Source organism: Epargyreus clarus, unplaced genomic scaffold (genome assembly GCF_041222505.1).
Source record: "Epargyreus clarus isolate Ecla_fem2 unplaced genomic scaffold, WU_Ecla_fem_2.2 ptg000034l, whole genome shotgun sequence".
NCBI lineage: Eukaryota > Metazoa > Arthropoda > Insecta > Lepidoptera > Hesperiidae > Epargyreus > Epargyreus clarus.
Genome location: NW_027332239.1, coordinates 11,091,354 through 11,112,298, shown reverse-complemented (window position 1 = coordinate 11,112,298; position 20,945 = coordinate 11,091,354). Strand labels below are relative to the sequence as shown.

At 33.8% G+C, this 20,945-nt stretch overlaps 1 protein-coding gene across 1 annotated transcript in view; it reads right to left on the bottom strand.

The window, feature by feature from the left end:
- Positions 1–315: 315 nt before the first annotated feature.
- Positions 316–20,945, bottom strand: part of LOC140755972 (allatotropin) — a 38,842-nt gene continuing 18,212 nt past the window's right edge. Inside the window, exons 2-8 of the mRNA XM_073091341.1 lie at positions 8,641–8,821; positions 6,611–6,733; positions 5,861–5,959; positions 5,305–5,403; positions 3,389–3,476; positions 2,669–2,756; positions 316–1,150 (exon numbers count right to left, since the gene is read on the bottom strand). Coding sequence (XP_072947442.1) covers positions 1,106–1,150; positions 2,669–2,756; positions 3,389–3,476; positions 5,305–5,403; positions 5,861–5,959; positions 6,611–6,733; positions 8,641–8,812 — 714 coding nt within the window. The 5' untranslated portion in view covers positions 8,813–8,821 and the 3' untranslated portion in view covers positions 316–1,105. The remainder of the gene's footprint in view (positions 1,151–2,668; positions 2,757–3,388; positions 3,477–5,304; positions 5,404–5,860; positions 5,960–6,610; positions 6,734–8,640; positions 8,822–20,945) is intronic.

Genomic DNA, 20,945 nt, shown 5'->3' with positions numbered 1-20,945 from the left:
CTAGGAATCAATTAAGGAACAGTAAATAGTATAATTGTGGAAAACGTGGCGGGCGCTTTTCGATAATCTGATAAATGGAGCAGCCCACGCTTTTTTCACAATGATACTATTTACTGTTCCTTAACTGATTCTTAGATTGAAAATTATTTTCTAGTTTTTAGTTAATCGTGTTTTTTAGTTTTTTGAACTATATTTTTGTTGATGATATTGTTAGGTTTTATTTTAACGCGGGTGAAACCGCGGGGCACGGCTAGTAGATGTTTCCTTTGGGAATTCGGCTAAAAAGGTAAAAAAGTGACACGATTTTGATTTATATTTCTTTAATGTCAATTATAATTTCTTTAATGATAAATAACAGAATCTAAGTATATAAGTACTCGTAGTAGTTTGATTTCTTAATATACTCGTACATTCAGAATCTTACGTAATTATGTATGTATGTAGAGACATAATTATAAATTCATCTGTTGTAATAACAATTCATGCAAATTGACACCACAAAATACACTGAATTTTCCAGCCTATACTAAAAGTTGTATAAACACAAGAAATATAATACGCTATATTATAATTATAAGGTGTAGCCTTTCCCCTTATAACATTTCTACATACCGTTGTACGAAGCTAAACAAGTTCTAAAAGTGATCGAATCATTTACAAAGGTCTAATATTAAGACTCAATCAAGTCTTGCATCTCTTCATCTCTGATGTTGACATTCAAAGACGAGCAAAGACAAATATTCATAAGACAGTAAGAATATAAATAAGTACCTATTTATCTACTTTAAGTTATAGACATTACTTTCTATGGACAAATCTTATTCCATTGATGTATTCAAGCATTTTTTTTATTTACAACGTTTACCAAGAGTCAATAATTTCGTCAATTTGTCAAATATTACATTTTAGTACAGCTAAACGAAAGATATACTTATAGTTTTTTTTTATTTTCTTTGTCATGATTGAAGATTATATTATTTCATATCACAGTATCGTAATTTTTAAGTATTTTAGTTACAACTCAAAGTGCCTATACAAAAATATTCGAAAAGTAAGTTATTGTTTTGAGACCATTAAAATATTAATTATAGCGTTAGATTAGAATTCAAGCCACGTTTCTGAGCAGTTCCTCCGATGTTAGCATGCCATCCTGAAACAAAGAAGAAATAAATTATGTATATTCAATAATTTATAAAAATCAACGGGTTGCATTCCGGCATTGCCGGCAGATGTAAAAGCTTTCGAAACCTAACCCAAACCATATAATAAAATATAATAAACTAGCTGTGCCCCGCTGTTTTACTGCGATAAAAAGAAATCTAACAATATCATAAACAAAAAAATCGGCAAGACTAAATGGTCGAAATTTGCCTCCCGGGGCCTAATTTAATTTCCATGTCTTAAGGCTATACACGTAAAATAAAAACAAAAACGCTATTTTTGCCCCCTACACGAGTTGCCTTTGGTGAACGGCCCCTTCGTTCCCAAAAAGGCACACCTCTATTATGCGGCTAGATTACATGATTACTATGAGATTACTAGAACATGACATTACACATTATATTGCAATTATAAAAAATAACAAAAAAATAAAACCGACTTCTATGTCACTACAAAGTAAAAAATAATTCAAATAAAAGTTGGTTTACTACATAGTTCTGAAGTCGGCGCTCAAAATATTCCGTTGGATAACGGTGAAAACAGAGTGTCCAATATGAGCGCCGACTTCAGAAATATGTAGGTACTAAACCAACTTTTATTTGAATTATTTTTAACACTCTTTTATTAGCTTGGGTTGTTCGTATGTATATATGTATGTAGGTATGTATGTAACTAAGTAACGGAATCTTTGAACCCGATTTCTATCCACTTTGAACGTTCAGTTTAATTCAAAATTTTGAAGAATTATCAAAAACCGATGACAATAAACGATTTTAATAATTTTGTACCATTGTCCTTATCAACTTCCTCAGGATTAACGATTTTCGAGGCGAGATTGTTCGAGCGCCTTAGAGAAAGTTCATCGCAAGTTGCATATAATTATTACTTTTTAGTTTCAATAACTGTTATAGCGTGATTTTTAGTTTTGAAAATAAAAATGTTATTTCCTTATAACTCAAATGTTCTGACTTCTGAAACATGTATAATGCCCTCTTGTAGAAAGATTTTTAGGATTCCGTACTCAAAGGATAAAACGAAACTCTCCGCTGTCTGTTCGTGTGCCACAGGGCTTTATCTCTTAAACCGTAATAGGTAGACACTTGACTTTTTTACAGACGATGCATAATGATGGTCGCTATAACAACAAATACTAAAAATAATAAAATAAATATAGTTCAAAAAACTAAAAAACACGCTTTTATGATAAACTCAACTAAAAAGTAGAAAATAATTTTCAATCTAGGAATCAATTAAGGAACAGTAAATAGTAAAAGTTGTGAAAAATTTAATTTATAAATTTAATAGTTGTGACTTTAGAACTATATACTAAACCAACATTATTTCAATTATTTTATACTTTGTAGTGACATAGAAGTTGCTTTTTTTTGTTATTTTTTTTTTTGTTTGACGCATATAAAACCGCGGGCACAGCTAGTAATAATCATAATCTCATTTTGTCTTCAATTCGACGTAGTCACAAAATAAGAATTAGGACAATAAGAATTACCTGGTTCAGGTCAATGAATTTGCGGGTGACAGACCGAGCGAAGTCAGGGTTGCTTAACATCTCGTTCACAAACCAGTCCAGTGGGATGCTGTAAATAATATAGAAATTATTTATTTAATTTATCATCTGTGAAAATAAATAAATGAGAGGATTCCGTACGTTGTAATTAATTATAGTTATAAGAACCGACACTTTTTTAAACCTAACTAAACTAAAAAGTAATCATTGTTAAAATGTAGTAATTTTGCTATAAACTTTATTCCAATAATTAACACCATCTAGCGATTCGGTGGTAAACTTTTTAGACTGATAACAGCATCACTTAGGAAATTAGTTATGATTTAGTCCGCACCACATAGCCGCGGCGCCACCTATCTCAAACCCTGCCTCGAAAATCGCTAATCCTGGTTCCTAATAAAATGGGACAAAATTATTTAAATCGTGTATAGTTTGATAATGTTGTAATAAAGGCGTTGTAAAAACCGATGATCCCAGCATAACTGTAGTTAAAGGCCACTTTATCCTTTGTTTTGCCCTAAATCCACTGTTATTATATCTGACGTGCCCCGCGAATTCATCTGCGTTATAAAATACCTATGTAGGTAATTACGTGACATACCTACAACCTTGTGAATGTATATTGTGAATGTAATTTAGCAAAAGATAAGTAAAAGCTCGTAAACACATGAAACTTAAGACAAATAATAAGCCCGAACATACCTTTCAACCATTTTATCTTCATTGGCATCTTGGCCATCCTTTTCTGGCGAAGGCTCAAGATTTTCCCAGAAGTTATCCATTCCGTACACTGTAAAAATAATTTGTGTAAGTATTTTCTCATTCAGATTCACATTTCAAAGTTACTTTGAGTAACGTTTCTGTTATTCCTGTTGAAAAAGATATATGAGACAGTCGCAATGTCCAATTAACGATTAGCTCACGTCACACAATGACACATTGAAGCTCTAATAAGCAACAACATTTCGAATACAATAGCACTTCGTCTTCAGAATAATCATCACAGAAGCTCTCCTATATAAGATTATATTTGTGACTATAAATACATATTATAAGAATGATAATAATAATAACAATGTAAGCTTCGTGTGTAACGTGTAAAAAGTAAGTAGGACAACTGAGAATAAGTAGTAGTAGAAATTTCTATCATTTATAAAAATATTCATGTCTGTTTGTTTAAAATTACATCAAACTGAAACCACTCAATTGAATTCAATGGTACAATATAATCGTATCTTGATTAAATATAGTCTTTATTTCATTTTAATCCATCTACTCATACATTTATATAGACACTGTTTATATCTTACGATTATTTAAATATTGTAAGAAAGTATAATATAAATATATGTTAATAAATATAAGTTATTGTAAAAATTACTAACATAAAATAATGAACATTAAATTTGGTAGTACGGAAGCCTTCATGTCGGAGTTCGACTCGTACTTGGCCAATTATTCTAACATTGCGTGAACCCGACATGCAGAGCGGAGAATTTCAGTTTACCCATGTGCTCCTTGACGGCGTTGAGTAGGACAATTTACGTTATATTCTGAATCCACGCGAACGAATTCGAAGGAACAGCTTGTTGCAAATATGTTTAAAAACTCACACATTGAACATAGAAATGAGAAGGACTTAAATATTCTAAAAGACCTTAGTCTTTCCAGTCAAGACTAAGGTCTATTAAATATTCTAAAAGACCTTAGTCTTTCCAGTCAAGACTAAGGTCTTTTAGAATATCTCCCATTTATATAGGTCATATAGGTCTTTCTCATTCTTATTATTAGACGAAAGACTAACGAACGAAGACTAAGATATTCTAAATTAACTTTGTTCAGCATTGAAATAAATAGATGTGTGATTTAGCATTGAAAGCTCAAGTTGTTTCATGGAAGTGAGAACTTCTACAGACGCTTAGGACTATTTTTGGCAGGGGAAAATATAAGTATATATTGGTTATGATTTTAATTTACTTGTATTTGTGTTTTGCACTGGGTTTTCTAAGCCATAATATATTTAAACGAATAAATATACCATATAAATGTACGTATAATTATAATATACTTGTGGCTAGAAGTACCGATAGATGTGAAAATCAGCATAATTTTAATTCAACAATTATGAAATTTTAATTCTAATATTATAACCACTTTGAAAATTCAAAATACAGTATTAATCTTTCACTTCTGTCGGCAGCTTCCATGATTGCTTCTGATTTTTTTTAATTAATTTCAGTCAGTTTCTTAAGTTATATTAAGGGTATTCACAATTTAAGTGTCTTGAATGAATACCCAAAGAGCTATTTGTACAAAACATTCCAACGTATAAAGCAGCTACATAAAATCGTACATGTTTGTTTAGTTTCGCCATTTTATGTAGTTATTGTTTTTTAAGCATTTTATGACGTGTCGAGTCTTGCCTGTCCCTAGGGCATTTGTGCGGTAGATAAGTGGTTTGATTATAACCTATTTCCTTTGGAAACTCTGTTAAAAAGGAAGATATACAAAGACCGTTTCGTTACGGCTTTGGTTTTTTCACAAATCAAATATCGCCGATATAGACTTGTATTTGGATTTCATATTGGTGTTAAGATGATCTCTCGTAATCGCATTACCTTCGCCGTTTTCCCTTTGGTTTCGTTTTCCGTAACCCCGCGCAATCAGAACGTTTGCATTGGGCTTGAAAGTTCCTCTCGTGACCCTAATTCCCTCTTCTGTTGGGATATCAACTTAATCATTACATTGGTTTTTAAGCGTTTTGATATGAAATATATTATAAAGAAGGTATGAAAAATATAATGAAGAAGAGGTTTGCAATAAGATATCTTGAGAGTTATAGGCTCTTATCCGTAGCAACATTCGTGGAAGGTAAGAAAAATACCACGGAGAACGGATAAGTTTGCAATCCTCCTTTACTACGTGTTGTTTATTTATTACATAGGTTATTTTTCTGAGGATGCTGCTTTAACTACAGTAGGTTTTTGTTTTTAAATGCTTAACGACACATGGGCGAAACTTCAGAAATATTGTATTCAAGCCGTCGCTAAATATAGCTCAAAGACGTTGAAAAGTATAAATAACTGCTTCATGCGACGAACGTAATCTGTATCAATTTTGAAGCATTTCAAAAGCATGAAGACTTTGAAGCTCTGCACTTATCATCAAATTTACCTTCTTCATTAAGGTCATCATTATTACTCCTTTTGCCAAAGTCAAATGCCACCATCAGAGGTCCTTTAGGGTTAAACCTCCTGCGAGGTGATGGTGCATCTGTTGAAGCAGTAATCGTTACTGAGTGTCAGATTGTTATGTCATGTTAAGTGTTACTATTTTTGGTCATTACACAACATTTAAAGCTAGACCTGTCATGTAGGTTTTCTGCTTACAGCACGTAGGTAAGTCTTCAAATGTAGTTTTCAAAGCCTCGTTTCAGCAGAAAATTTGAATTGAAAGTTTTCGCTTTAAGTTCAAATAAATACAAGATAATACAGACAAAGTTGTTTCTTAAGTAATGTCTACCCATATAGACCTTAAATTTACAATTGAGTTTAAATTATAGCTTTTTTTTCAAGAGTTACTAACGTACATATTTATACGGTACTTAGGTGACTGAATCACGACGATAACTATGCCCATTACAATAATTATTTTTATTAAAAAAATACTTCCTAAATTGAATATAGATTACTGTAAACACCATAGGGATGAAATCAAAAGTCGAAAACTTTCAATATGCAATTAATTCAACGCTTCCATAAACCTAAGCACAAAAACAAGGGCCGTCCGAAGGCTTCTTGAACATTTCCAACTGAACTCTCCCCATAGTAAGGTTGCCTGGTTTCTTTGCAACTATAGTCAGTTACGGGGCTATTCGGTTGTTCTGTACGTGATCCGAATGGCCTTATGGGATCTATTTGGTACCTTCGGATTCCATTTCAGATGTTCTTTTGCCAAAATCACGAGCGATTCCAACAGATGGACTCTTAAATGTAGGAGTGCCACGATTAGCCCGTTCTGCTGTTGGTGATTGGTGTTCCACGTCGCCTTGGAAATGTTAATGCACGTTTAAGTAGACAAAATTTAACAAAATATTGGAATCCATAGAAATAATCAAATGGTCTATACCTATACCTATAATTTGCCTGATACCAAAACATGAGACCATAAAACATGTATAAGAATATATACAAATAATTCTGTACATAATAATATTACATTGATTTATGTTATCAAAAAAACTATTTTAAGATCTATGAGTATATTCAGCAAAAAAAAGCGGTCAAGTGCGTGACGAACTACAAATACACTATAATAGATAAGCCTTCCATGAGATACAGAAAGAAAATTGCGTCGTTAAAATGTCTATTGTCTACCCAGCTCTTCGCTGTTCGTCACGCACTTTGAAAATACTAAAAATATAACAAAAAAAATGAGTACCTGTGTTTGCACGTAAGTCTTACATCTTTTCGTAATAAAGCAAAAATAACTCCAAAAGTATCACCCTGAGAGCAAGTACTTTAAGTTTGTAAAACAAATTATAAGGTCAAATAAAATGAATTGTTAGCAGCAACGCCACCGATACAGTCAATATTAAACTACTCGGACTATCGTGTTCAACTAACGTTTTATTATTAACTAGCTGACCCGGCAAACTTTGTACCGCGTCAAAATCTATTTATCAAATATATTTCATAAAAAATATAGCCTATGTTACTCGTGGATAATGTAGCTTTCGAATGTGGAAAGAATTTTTAAAATCGGTCCAGTAGTTTTTGAGCCAATTCATTACAATCAAACAAACAAACAAATTTTCCTCTTTATAATATTAGTATAGATTATCACGTACATCTTGTTAAATACAGAGTCAGTGTGCGCGCATTGTATAAAATCACTTTCATTATTTTTCTGAAAGACCCTAGAGACTATTTCAGTAATCATTTATTATTATGTAGATGAACCGATTCTTAATTCTTAATTTCAGCTAAATTCCTAAGTTATTTACAAATTATTATTACATAATAGTTAGTGGGACATTTTTCAGAAAATTTACCTGAGAAATTAATTCCAACAAAACATATAGTCCTTAAAAGTTATACCTACTTACAGTTACGTTAGAGAACTCGACCTGTCTGTAGTCCATTATTAAACTTACGCTTAAGACAAAACTTTTCAATACAATAACAAAACATTAGAGAGCAACCTTTGCGAAAGTATAAACTCCAAATTTGAGTTACCTAATAAATAATTCCGAAGAAAATTAAAAGGTAGCGTAGATTTTCATAAATAATACAGACCATTATCTATTACACTTATATTTCTATAAGGGCAGAGGAAGGATTCCTTGTATCCTTTTGAGTACAAAGTGCATTAAAATTCTCTCAAGGCTCTCTGAGTTTATGAATATTTCAAAGGTAATTAGTTTTTCGATGTACGCATTGAGTCGGAAAGTATTGTATATTTTTCTTTGTAATAAGTAAAATTAAGCACGCATTTTGTTTGATAACAAGTGATGATTACAAACTCTGAACCCTGAATTAGTAAATATACTTGCCTTATCACACACTTCAAATCGGAAAACAGTAGCACTTAACAGTGTTAGCTGTTAACTGTAACTTTAGGCAGAAATAAGTGTGGCGATGGTGCCTCCAAAAAGATTTCTACCATCATCATATCTTGAAGGTTGAAGAAATTAACGTATATGAGGGAGAATCGATTCTAGTTCATCTTTTATAAGACCGGCGTTTTTGATTCTTCAATGCACATCATGTGTACAAAAAATATTTGAAAAAAAAAATCAGTAGGTACGTTTACGTTTAAACCTTAGATTACTATAGACAGATCTTCATTTCAACAATCTTGAAGCCGTAAAGTCGCAAAATTATTTTTATTTTTAGCCTCAACTATTAGAGACAATAAAGTACGTTTAAAATTCATAATCCTTATAAACCTACGTTCAGTTCTGGCGCGTTTCCCGAAGCCTCGTGCGGTCATCATTTCGACATTCTTGAAGCCGCGAGTAGGGCGTTGTTGCTTGGTCCTACCGACCCGACCTTCAGGAGCCGCGTTGACGAGGCAGAGGCATACTGCCGCGATGATGAGGACGAACTGCATTGAAATATTCATGGCTGTTGGCTGGAACAAACCGACATAAATTGATATTAAAACAAAAATCAAAGAAACATACACTCGTAAGTAAATAAAACGGGTCGATGACGAAAATCCCTGTAAGTCACAAGTGATGGGAGGAAAGGAAAAATATCATATGAATAAAAATAAATTCATATTTACGATTCTTCTACTTTTGCTTTTCGCACTTTTATTTTTTAATATGTGCAATAATAACTATAAAAGGCGGTCATTATCATGGTTTAACATCATTAATGAATTACTGTCATGTCGCCAATACCAGAAGACTGCACGTGAATTCTTGATCAGAATTGACCGAAGTTGCCATTTAGTTACGTACAGTATAAAACAAACAAATAAAAACAATAGATTTACAAATGGACCTAAATAAAAACATTGAAACAAATACCGGTATTAAAACGAATGCGAATATGTTGAAGCCCACACCATTAGTTTTTTTGCACGCCTCATAAAGTTAAACGTTTAGTAAATACTTTATAGTAACTACAATTTTATACGATTTAGCCAATGATATTTTACATCTATCGATTTAGCCACATTCTTATTATAGAACACTAGCTGACCCGGCAAACGTTGTTTTGCCATATAAATAAAAAATGTTAAGGGTGAACAACCCTTATCGCTTAGGGGTATGGAAAATAAATAGTTGCCGATTCTCAGACCTACTGAATATGCATTAAAAATTTGGTGAAAATCAGTAAAGCCGTTTCGGTAACGGTAACCAACACTGTGACACGAGAATTTTATATATAAGAAGATATATAGTAAAAGCATAATCCGGATAACAACAACATTTAGCCTTTATTTCGTTCAAATCGGTCTACATTCAAAAATTAATACGATTTAAATTGAGAAGTATTTTTTCAAATTTTTGTATATGTATGTGGAACCATGGAACAGAAAACTTGCTTTTCTCTTCTATGTGTGGAACGGAGAACTTCAGTTTTTTATCTATTTTTCATACCCCTTAGTGATAAGGGTTGTTCACCCTTTATATTTTTTTAATTATATGGCGACACAACGTTTGCCGAGTCAGCTAGTTAATGTATAAGTACTTAGTTATGACGGACCCAGAAAATGCAATGATTTGTACGATATTTTAAACTAATTCTTTATTTCAGAATAAAATAAACAAATATGTTATTACTACCAGAACTATCTACTAAACCAACATTTATTGGCTTGGGTTGTATGTATGTACGTAATAGAGTAACGGAATCTTTGAACCCGATTTCTATCCACTTTGAACGTTCAGGTTAATTCAAAATTTTGAAAAAATATCAAAAACCGATGACAACACACGATTTTAATAATTTTGTACCATTGTCTTTATTAACATCCTCAGGATTAACGATTTTCGAGGCGAGATTGTTCGAGCGCCTTAGAGAAAGTTCACGCAAAGTTACTAGATTGATTTTTAGATTTGAAAAATAATAATTCTATTTCCCTATAACTCAAATGTACTGAAACATATCTATAATGCCATCTTGTAGAATGATTTTTAGGAATCCGTACTTAAAGGGTAAAACGAAACCGTCCGCTGTCTATTCATGAGTCACAGGGCATTATCTCTTAAACCGTAATAGAATAGACACTTGATTTTTTTACAGACGATGCATAATGATGGTCGCTATAACAACAAATACTAAAAATTAATAAAATAAATATAGTTCAAAAAACTAAAAAAAACTCTTTTATGATAAAATCAACTAAAAAGTAGAAAATAATTGTGTGGGGTGCTTTTTGAAAACTGATAAACGGAGCACCCCACGCTTTTTTCACAATTATACTATTTACTGTTCCTTAATTGATTCTTAGATTGAAAATTATTTTCTACTTTTTAGTTAATTTTATCATAAAAGCGTGTTTTTTAGTTTTTTGAACTATATTTATTTACTATGTAGTGATGTAGAAATCGGTTTTACTTTTTTGTTATTTTTTGTTACTTTTTACCACACTTTTATTAGCTTGGGTGGTATCTATGTATCATACATGTATGTATGTATGTAACGGAATCTTTGAACTCGATTTTTACCCACTTTGAACGGTCCGAATAATTTATCGGGATCCTTATCATATTCCTCCTTATCAGGATCGTCAGGAATCAGGATTAACGATTTTCTTTGTGCGATTTTAGCATGGTTTTTTATTTTTAAACTATAATTTATTATTTTTTTCTTTGATTAGCTATAAAAGCTTACTTTTAGTTTTTTAAACTACACTATATTATATTTAATATTTGTCAACAACTTTCTACACAGAATGCCTGGCAAATTTCACAAACTTTCCACTAAGTAAGAAAACGGGGTGTAATGGACCACAAACATTATTTTACGAGCACTAAGTTAAAGCTAATGTAAAGGATAACACCCACCCACACCCCCGGCCAACAAGACAAGTACGTGGAGATTTTTATGGGGTAATACACCCAATTTTATACCTTTACCTCTTTATAATCGTTAGAGGAAAGTCTTTTGATAGTAAAATAATTCACCAAGTACGAGTCGAACTCGCACATGGAGGCTTCCGTACCACCAAATGTTAATTATTTCTTACTTATTTTTATTCTAACTTTTTAATACTAACTTGTATGAAACAACGCCGTCTAGTCAAGCCTAAAGAAGTACCGATACATACGCCATCTATCACTATTTCCTGACAATGTATTCATCATCATAAATGGTGTTTGAGTGATGATGAAAGATACGTAAACGACGTATAATACCGTTCCGTACTCAAAGGGTAAAACCGGAACCCTATATTACTAAGCCTTCTCTGTCTGTCCGTCTGTCACAGGACTCTATCTCTTTAACCGAAATATACTATAGACACTTGAATTTATTACAATGTACTCGTATATATAACGTTAGCCGATATAACAAAAAATACTCAAACTGGAAAAGTTGAATATAAAGAGGGGTCCAAATATAAGAAATGAACGCCCAGGCGTTATCACTAACACCGTTTGTGTTCACATATTATAAGTTGTCATCGCACACAGTATGTATCACACATCCGTAGTATTCTTCGGTAACTTCTAATAGATGGCGTTACTAGTATGAACATTTGGTGGTACGGAAGTCTCCATGTGCGACTCATACTTGGCCATTTTTTTACGAATTGTGTCATGTATACGTCAAGTGAAGCCCTAATACTAAGATAATCCTAATTTTAATACGGCTAATATCGTATTAGAACAAATGTTTTTCTATCCTCTCTTACTTAAATAAGTAAGTTAGTCAACTATTTTAAGTGTCACGTTCTCTATTTATAGCAACTAGTCGTTTTTCGCAGTGATCGAAATTTGACTGTAAATACTTATTTTATTTAGTTTAATACTTTTACTATGAAAAATCTTACAATATAATATATTGCGCGGCGCAAGATATCAGAGGCGCAATATTCGAAAAAAAAATGCCAAGTGCTAGTTGACCTCACACCCGGAGTAACCAATAAATTTTCAATTATATTTTTGTTTACAGTATTTGTTATCACATTAGGCATAGATACGAGTACACTGTGAAAATTTAATCAATATTTCTACCTATTACGGTTCTATAGATAAAGCGAATAATTCGCCAAGTACGAGTCGAACATGGAGACTTCGGTAACACCAAATATTCATTATTTTTTACTTATTTTTATTTATTTTATTATTTCTCACATTTAGTTTTTACTTCATTCGAATTGATCTCCTCCATCAGAAATGATAACAATAATAATTTAAAGTCAGAAGTATTTTTTGACGTGTTTGTAGGGCAGTGAACTTTACTTTACCGGTGTTTCATAAATAGCGTTATGCAATTAACATTACACATATGAATCCAGGCAAACCAAGTCGCAGGCACAGCTCGTCTTTAATAAATTGCACCCAAATTGAAGTCATTCGTAGAAATAAATTTCTACAAATGATACTCAGAAATCTGTTTCGTATAAACCTGTGGAAATTCCGTACCAACAAAGCGAACTTGTGCTTTCAGAACTTCTGGTAACATTAAACGATTTATGTATCCGTCAAGTTTTAACTTTGCGCATTAGTTGCATATTACAGACTTCTACAACTTATGAAGGCTGGAGTAGAACGTAATACAACGCTATTTCAAAACTAAATTACAGATAGGTACAGGTTTGAAGAAGGTTTTAGAATTCTATAATGACTAAGGGACGTAATACACGGACGACAGCCCACGTCGGCGACCACAACCAATGGTCGTCGATTGTCGCGTCCACTGTATTGCCAGTATTGTCGGTCGCGATCGCTGACGCGAACTATTCCTTCTGAGTTACCTCCCTTAGGCAGCAAAACCGTACACTGACTTTCCTGCAATAGTTGCAAAGTCAGCGATACCTAGTTTTACTTAGAGGAAGACGAGTTCCTAGATTGCGAAATTTCGTATATTTATTTTAAGATTTCAGCATAATCGCATATCCGAATTTGACCCTCACATTCATACGAACTAACAAAGGAAGGTAAATATAAGCTTCTATTAATAATAACACTATCTTCATTAATAACCCAACACTAGAATTTTTCCTGTTTCGTAGATGCCATGGGCACACACAAAGGTTAATCGACAAACGCCCTAACCCTGAACAGAAACTTAAATTCATAAATACGTGCTGGCCGTGGATCGAACCAGCACCCACTGCGTGTCAGAATGGTGTGTATATTAGATACACTTGTTGCTTTATGTTACAAACGTAGCAAAGTTACAAACGGTAATTTATTGCTGTGAATTTGCAACTTCTAGAAAATACGAGTAGTTTTGAATATGTGTAATAACACTTAGTCATATACCGTTAAATAATTCCTATCAATTGGAGAACTTAATTCCTTAATTGTAATCCTTAATCATACCCTCGGTGACTCCGTAATTGCAATTGGAATTAAAGCCTATCAAGAGTTACAATTTTTAATCCTCAGCGCGAAACAGTCAAAGGATGCAATTTTATTTCTAGCATCTTACGCGGAGGTCACTGTAAAGCTAAATTAAAGTTAATAGGGTCGCAACCCTTGTCCCTGTGCTGGCATCGGGAAAATGTGGTGCGAATCATTTTTACGCTTTATCGCACAGATAATTTGTATAAATTTTATAGTCTAAAATTGAATAAACTTTACAACTTGTGATACAAAAATATACAGAGGTATTAACGAAAATAGATCCTCATTAGAGTTGAGAAGTTAAAAGTAATTTTTAGGGTTCCGTATCCAAAAGGTAAAAACGGAACCCTATTACTAAGCCTCCGCTTTCTGTCCCTCTGTCCGTTTGTCCGTCTGTCATAGGGCTCTATCTCTTAAACCGTACTTTTTTTTTATAATATAGGAGTAGCAGACGAGCATGCAGTCCACCTGATGGTAAGTGGCTACTACCGCCCATGGACATCTGTAATCAACCCCAGATAGGATTAGATATACTTACCTGAGGTCGGCCACAGATGCGCTGCTACCCCTGAGGACTAAGCTGGAATGCCTCGGAAAAGTATGTCTCCCTTGCCACACCTTTCAAAACGGAACACAGCAGCGCTTAACACTGATGTTATTAGGCAGAAATAGGTGTGGCGGTGGTGCCGCCGGAGTCGAACCACAAAAGGTTCTACCACCTTTCAAACTACTATATAGACACTTGAAATTTTTATAACGTATACGTAGGCGTTAGCCACTATTTATCATCAAAATCTAAACATATTTACACCTGCTTAAATAAATATCAACCAAATTGATTTATTAAGCGTGTTCGATTCATCTCTAATAGCACTTTAGCATTATTTTCAATAGATACACGAGTAAAGTAATAAACTCCAATATTTAAAGTCATAAATGCAGGCACCGCGCGCTGTCATCTTTTTACGTTTTTGTTGTTTTTACGTGTTTAAATTTTTGTTCAGCAAAACATCCTTTTAAAATTAATGAAGTGATAGTTACTGGTCATTGGTAATTGACGTATTTCAATTTTACTCTCATATTCTTCCATAAGGCCTGAACTGAAGTTCAATTTCTTTTACACTCATTATTGAGTTATTTATCTCGTAAATCAAACAGATGCTAAAATGGGACCACGAAGACTATGTTTGACGTCACTTTTAGTTTGTTAAGGGCACAACTGAGAGGTCAATCTCATTACGTTCCATCCATTACCAAGTTTCTATTAAGTTATAGACGTAAGAGAAACATTGTCATCAATCAATCTCGAAATAAGAGGTTTTGTTTCGATCAGCTGTTGCGTACCAAAAATAATAAACTTCGTGAAGAGAAAAAACGTGTTAACAAACATATTAGTACAAAATATTATTATTTACTTAAGAACAAGCTGTGCCTAAGATTTCGTTAACGTGGATAGGTGCAAAATATAATGTCAATTATGCAACACCATCTATCTAGCTCACGAGCACATCCGTAAACGGAAATTCTCCGCTGTGCATACACGTCATGAATGTAAATTATAATATTTTTTGAGAGATCATATCGATTTGAGTGAAATAAGGAGAGTGCGGACTATGAATACATTCATTGAGTTTCATTTAGTATTTTTGGTTACATGTGATTTCAAACACAGATAAATAGACAGAAATTTCTACACAGTTTTTAAAGGTGAGTGAAATTTACACCAGTTACCTTAAGACATCTTTCCGAAATGCCCCCATGCCTAGCTGTCGAACTTGAATGGAAAGATTGGAGTGAGTCTTATAATCCGAGGACATAATGTACGTTGGTTAACAATGTGTATTTTTTTGATATTTTCCTGCCATTTTTCTGTAAGCAAAACATTTCCGGGAATCGTTATTATGTTAAGTGTTAGAACACTTACTTCACTCACCTTAACAGCAACCATTACAAAGATTAAATGTTCCATAATTTCGTTAAAAGGATACTAATGTTTTCTGTCTGTAATTAAATGAAGTAGTTTACGGTCAAGTTGTCAATCATAGGCATATAAAAATATAATAGCAGTCACTGGTGCAAATTTAACATATGCGATATCGTCGATCTTAACATGTTTGTGAGCTGGCACGTTACTGGGGAATGGGGAAATCTCGGCATTTCATCCAGTTAGGGAACCACATAATCCAACAGCCTAACTAAAGTACAATCTAAATAAAGTATAATGAAAGTGATTCTAACATCCATCGATCTCTTCGTACAGTCAATACGGCTTAATATTACTAGCAAATTTGTTGCACCGTCTAGGCAACGTATTAGAAATAATTTTGTCAATTTCCAACCTCGTTCAATAAATATTATCACACTTAGCCCGCTTACCGCAAACTATTTAAGTATAAAACAATTAATTCTCACTATAACTTGTTAGGTATGGGTCTACTACCTCAAATTGTATTTATTTCCAAAACAATTCACGCAATTTCGTCTAATTAATGAAATCATGCTGAATTGTTAACTCCCGACAGTTATCCTAATCTGTGCTTTAATTCGAGTTTGAATTCACTCAATTAACTGAAATTTCTCCAAGTTGCTTTTGGGATATTATCAACTACAAACCTCTAAGTTATAACCATGAACTTAACGTCTATTAAAATAGGGAAAGCAGTGATAGCCTTAAGTAGTTAAGAAACTCGGCCTCTCGATCGAGGGGTCCGAGGTTCAAATCCCAGGCACGCACCTCTGATTTTTCAAAGTTATGTGCGTATTAGAAATTAATTATCACTTGCTAAACGGTGAAGGAAAACATCGTGAGGAAACGTGCATACCTGAGAGATTTATTAAAAAAATCTCAAAGGTATGTGAAGTCTATCAATACGCACTTGGCCAGCGCGGTGGACTATGGCCTAATCCTTCTCATTATGAGAGGAGACCCGTGCCCAGCAGTGGGACAGTAATGGGTTGTTGATGATGACGATGAAAATAGTTTGGCGTATTATTAGCTGTTTGGTATAATCACATCACGATAAGGTTCTGGCTTCTTGAAAATTTGAAGCATTGTAGTTATTTATTTACCTGACTTCGGAGGGTAATGTTGTCCGTATGTCTCATTCTTGGCACGTCCTGCAGCTCAAACAATTTAATGAATTTTGATATATGATTTGACTTAGGCCATATTTTTAAACTTATTGACGTATAAAAATCACGTTATCTTAAAACAATTATCAAACAGCTGAACATAATCTAATCCTACTAATTTTATAAAGGTGAAAGTTTGTGAGGTTGGATAGATAGATGTTGGCGGCTTCTTGTAGCAAAAACTGCAAAACGGACTTGTATGTGAACATGGCAAACACGTGAATGTCAGTTGCTATTAGTGGAAGTCATATAATTTCGTATTCATAGGGTAGGTATATCATGTTGTCCCTGTAGTTCCGGGACTAGAATAGGGCTACGGTATCCCCTGCCTGCCGTAGGAGGCGACTAAAAGGGGGCTTCCAGGGTTGCGGACGGCAAGAGTGGAAACTCTAACCGTCCAGCAAGCGACCCCGGGAAGGACAGTGGTATGTGGGGTCGCATACCGTCGTAAACACTGCATGGTGTGGGAGGAGCGGAAACTGCTCCTCCAGGGTAGAGCCCGATCGGGGAATCGCGCTTGGAGGGCTCCGGTTGTGTTCCGTCGGAGAACCCGGAGTTCTCCAACAAGCGCTGAGGACGGCCACCGGGGGGGTTTTAGTGCGGTAAAAACCCCAATTAACCCGGCGTCGCTCCCACGTCGTCGGGTACCTTTTGAAGGTTTTCCTCTCGAAAAGAAAAAAGAAAAAGAAAAGTATATTATGTTATTTTGTTTAACGCACAGGTGACACCACGGGCATAGCTAGTGAAAAATAAACCCTTATTATTTACATTAGACTTTATTATCTGTTATGTCAGAAACAAACAGGAAGGCAACCTTCTATGCCCTAATTCCTATTCATGTTACGACCTAGGTGTTAAAGTTCGGTAGTGGTCGTACAGCTAGCGAACAACAAATAAACCAAAAATTACAGCATTCTACCAAATACAACAACGTATAAGTAGCATAAGTTCAAAATGTAACAAGCTATCCAAGAAGTTACTTAGTATAGAGGAAAATTCACTTCAAATTCCACTTCATAATCTGGCTTAGACAGCAATCTCATTTTGACGATAAAAGTTTGAACCTCGGACCATATCGGACTATAACATTCAATTAGCCAAATTACTATGATAAGTAATAAATTACGAAGATGAAGTAAAAATACTGATTACAAACTATTTTGATATACGTGGAGAATACATGTAGAGCATCAGATTTTAAGAGCTTAGTCACGAAACTAAAAGGCAAATAATATACTGAACTAAAAACCATAGATTAATAAAGATACTTCGCCGCCTTGAAATTGAATGAAGCCACAAACGGCGTATAAGTAAGTTCTTTTTTTGAATTCTTGACAAATAAAAACATTTTTAGAGAAACTTTACGAATAAATAACTAATACTGCGTAATTTACATAATTAATAAATAATTATTTCAAATATTTTAGGGACATTTTAGCACGGAGACGTGGCAAAACTGTTTTACGTAACTATTTCAATTCTCAAAACTGGGTACATTTTCTTATTAGGAGTGAGTAATCTTTACTAATCTATGCTAAAAACTATAATTTTAAACTACTTAAGTGTCACGGGCTAAGTCGACTTACTCCGAAGTAACTGTAAATTTGTAGAGATCGCCGCTTGTAATCAAAAGATGTGTAATGTGTATTTCTGATCATGGATTACGTAACGTAATAAAATAGCAAAAAATACAACCGACTTCTATGTCAAATCCTTGTCCTCACATTTTGGAAATTCGTTAGTAATAAGACAAAAGGCTAAGTAGACTGCTAGTCAGACCGCTCGTCCGTCAGCCACTGCAATTGACAGCTGATTCAACTACGTGCCCAATGCCCACTGACGTAAGCATTGTACCAACATGCACAATGGTACATTTATGTGTAATTACTACACATAATTTGGATCTTTTTCTTTTAATTTGTTTTGTACTCAGGCGATGTTTCATTGTATGAATTAAATGTTATGTAAACTTGTTTGATCTAAGTATTATAGTTTAAAAACTAAACACCACGCTAAAATCGCACAATCAGGAATCAGGATTCATTAATCTTGATTCCTGACGATCATGATGAGAAGAATGCGATTAAATTATTAAAATCGTGTATTGTCATCGGTTTTTGATAATAGTTCAAAATTTAAAATTAATCGGACCGTTCAAAGTGGGTAAAAATCGAGTTCAAAGGTTCCGTTACATACATATATACAGGTGAAGCTAATAAAAGCGTGGTAATTACAAAAGAAGGATAGAGGGTTGTATAATATTTTGATTTCTTGGTTTGACACACTGACTGCTTAATATAAGTGTAAGTTGGTTAGTTTCCAATAAGTAGATACAGTATTTGTAAACGAATTTTCATCCATCCAATACAAACTGCCGAAATAACGCACAAATTATATTAAAACTTTTGACATTTATGTTTTTGATGAGATAATAATATATCCACGCGCCCATCCGTACAAAATTCTATTGGGCATTTTCATTAAAATTTGCACACTTGACGTGATATCGGCGGAATGTTGGAATCCGAATAGATTTCCTGCGACACCGTAGCGAGTATGAAGTTACGTCATCATTCTAGCTTTCGTCACAATTCCGTTAACAATGTTAAATTTACAAATTAAGTAGGTATTTATTTCTGCCTAATAAGTCTTGTTGTGCGAATCAGTGAACATTTCAAATATATATATTTTGTTAAATATATGAGTGGCAGACGAGCATGCAATCCACCTTATGGTGGCTACTGCCGCCCATGGACATCTGTAATCAACGTCAGATAGGATTAGATATTCCTACCTCAGGTTATTCACAGATGCGCCGCTACCCCTGAGGACTACGTTGGAACGCCATGTCTAATTGCCATCTTAATGAAGACCTGTTGCTCCCGCCGACATAAAGATATGTACTTATATCGATTTTTCAAATACTAAGTATTACCTACCCCAATAGTTCTATTTCTCACGTAATCTAATCCTTGCTTTTACTAAGCAATATAAAATTGACAGCCCTGTTATGGGTAAAAGATCTTAGTATTCCATGCTCGAACAACTTTATGCTGTTCGATTGACATTCACACTGTGACAGTGATGTGCGTTTTATTATTGGGATCCTCTGGTTTTATAGCGAAGGTAAGTACCTTAACATTTGAGTTTGCCTTTGAGTGCAAATGTCAGCTATTCGTGTTTTAACACACGTTGGTACATGAAGAATTTGTACTTAAAATTTAGATGACTTCACACCTTATCTGAGTGAGTAAGTTACTAGCTTAGATAAAGTATTTAAATATTTACATAAATAGGATACATTACATTATATAAATGTATCATTTTACCGTCTCATCTGTTGTTGAGTACCTGATATAAATTCATAAATACATATTTCAGTGAGATGGCGATAAACGTAAAAATTATTAGATACATTCATCGTTCAGTTATAAAATGTTAACATTCAAGAGCATTAGTAACATTTAGGTAAAGTTGCACTGGGTCACAGCCTATTGCGATTGACCATGCCCTACTGCTTAACCGACTACATAATTGGTTCTATATTTGTTCTACATAAATAAATAAAATTCATAATTTGTTCAGTTCGTTCAAAACTGTTTGTTCAAACGTTAGTCAATTATTAACTACGCTCACATTTTTTGACAGCCCTGAAATCTGAGTTAATATTATTCTTATCGCAAACTTTTATATATTGTGAGGATCTTACCTCACGAACGTAAAAGGATATTTCGCCGAGGACTGTCACGAGCATGAACAATAACATTATTTGGGAAAAATTGCATTTTGGCGACAGGTAAATTGAATTTATGTCGATGATAATAGTGATGGAATTCGGTTGGGAACAATTTTCTTGTTACTGACGACCAACAACCCCTCCACGTTTTTTAGTTTTTACAAGGAATTTCTAAACATTTTCAGAGTTAAATGTAACCCTAAATTGTAATACGCTCAACGGGAAACCGTATTTCGGGGTTATGAGTGTAAAGTATTAGTTATTTTTCATTTCAATTTTACAATGACCCTGACAACGTCGCAATTTAGGTGTGCCTACCATTCCCAAGTTTTAATTATCATTTATTCACTTACGGCATT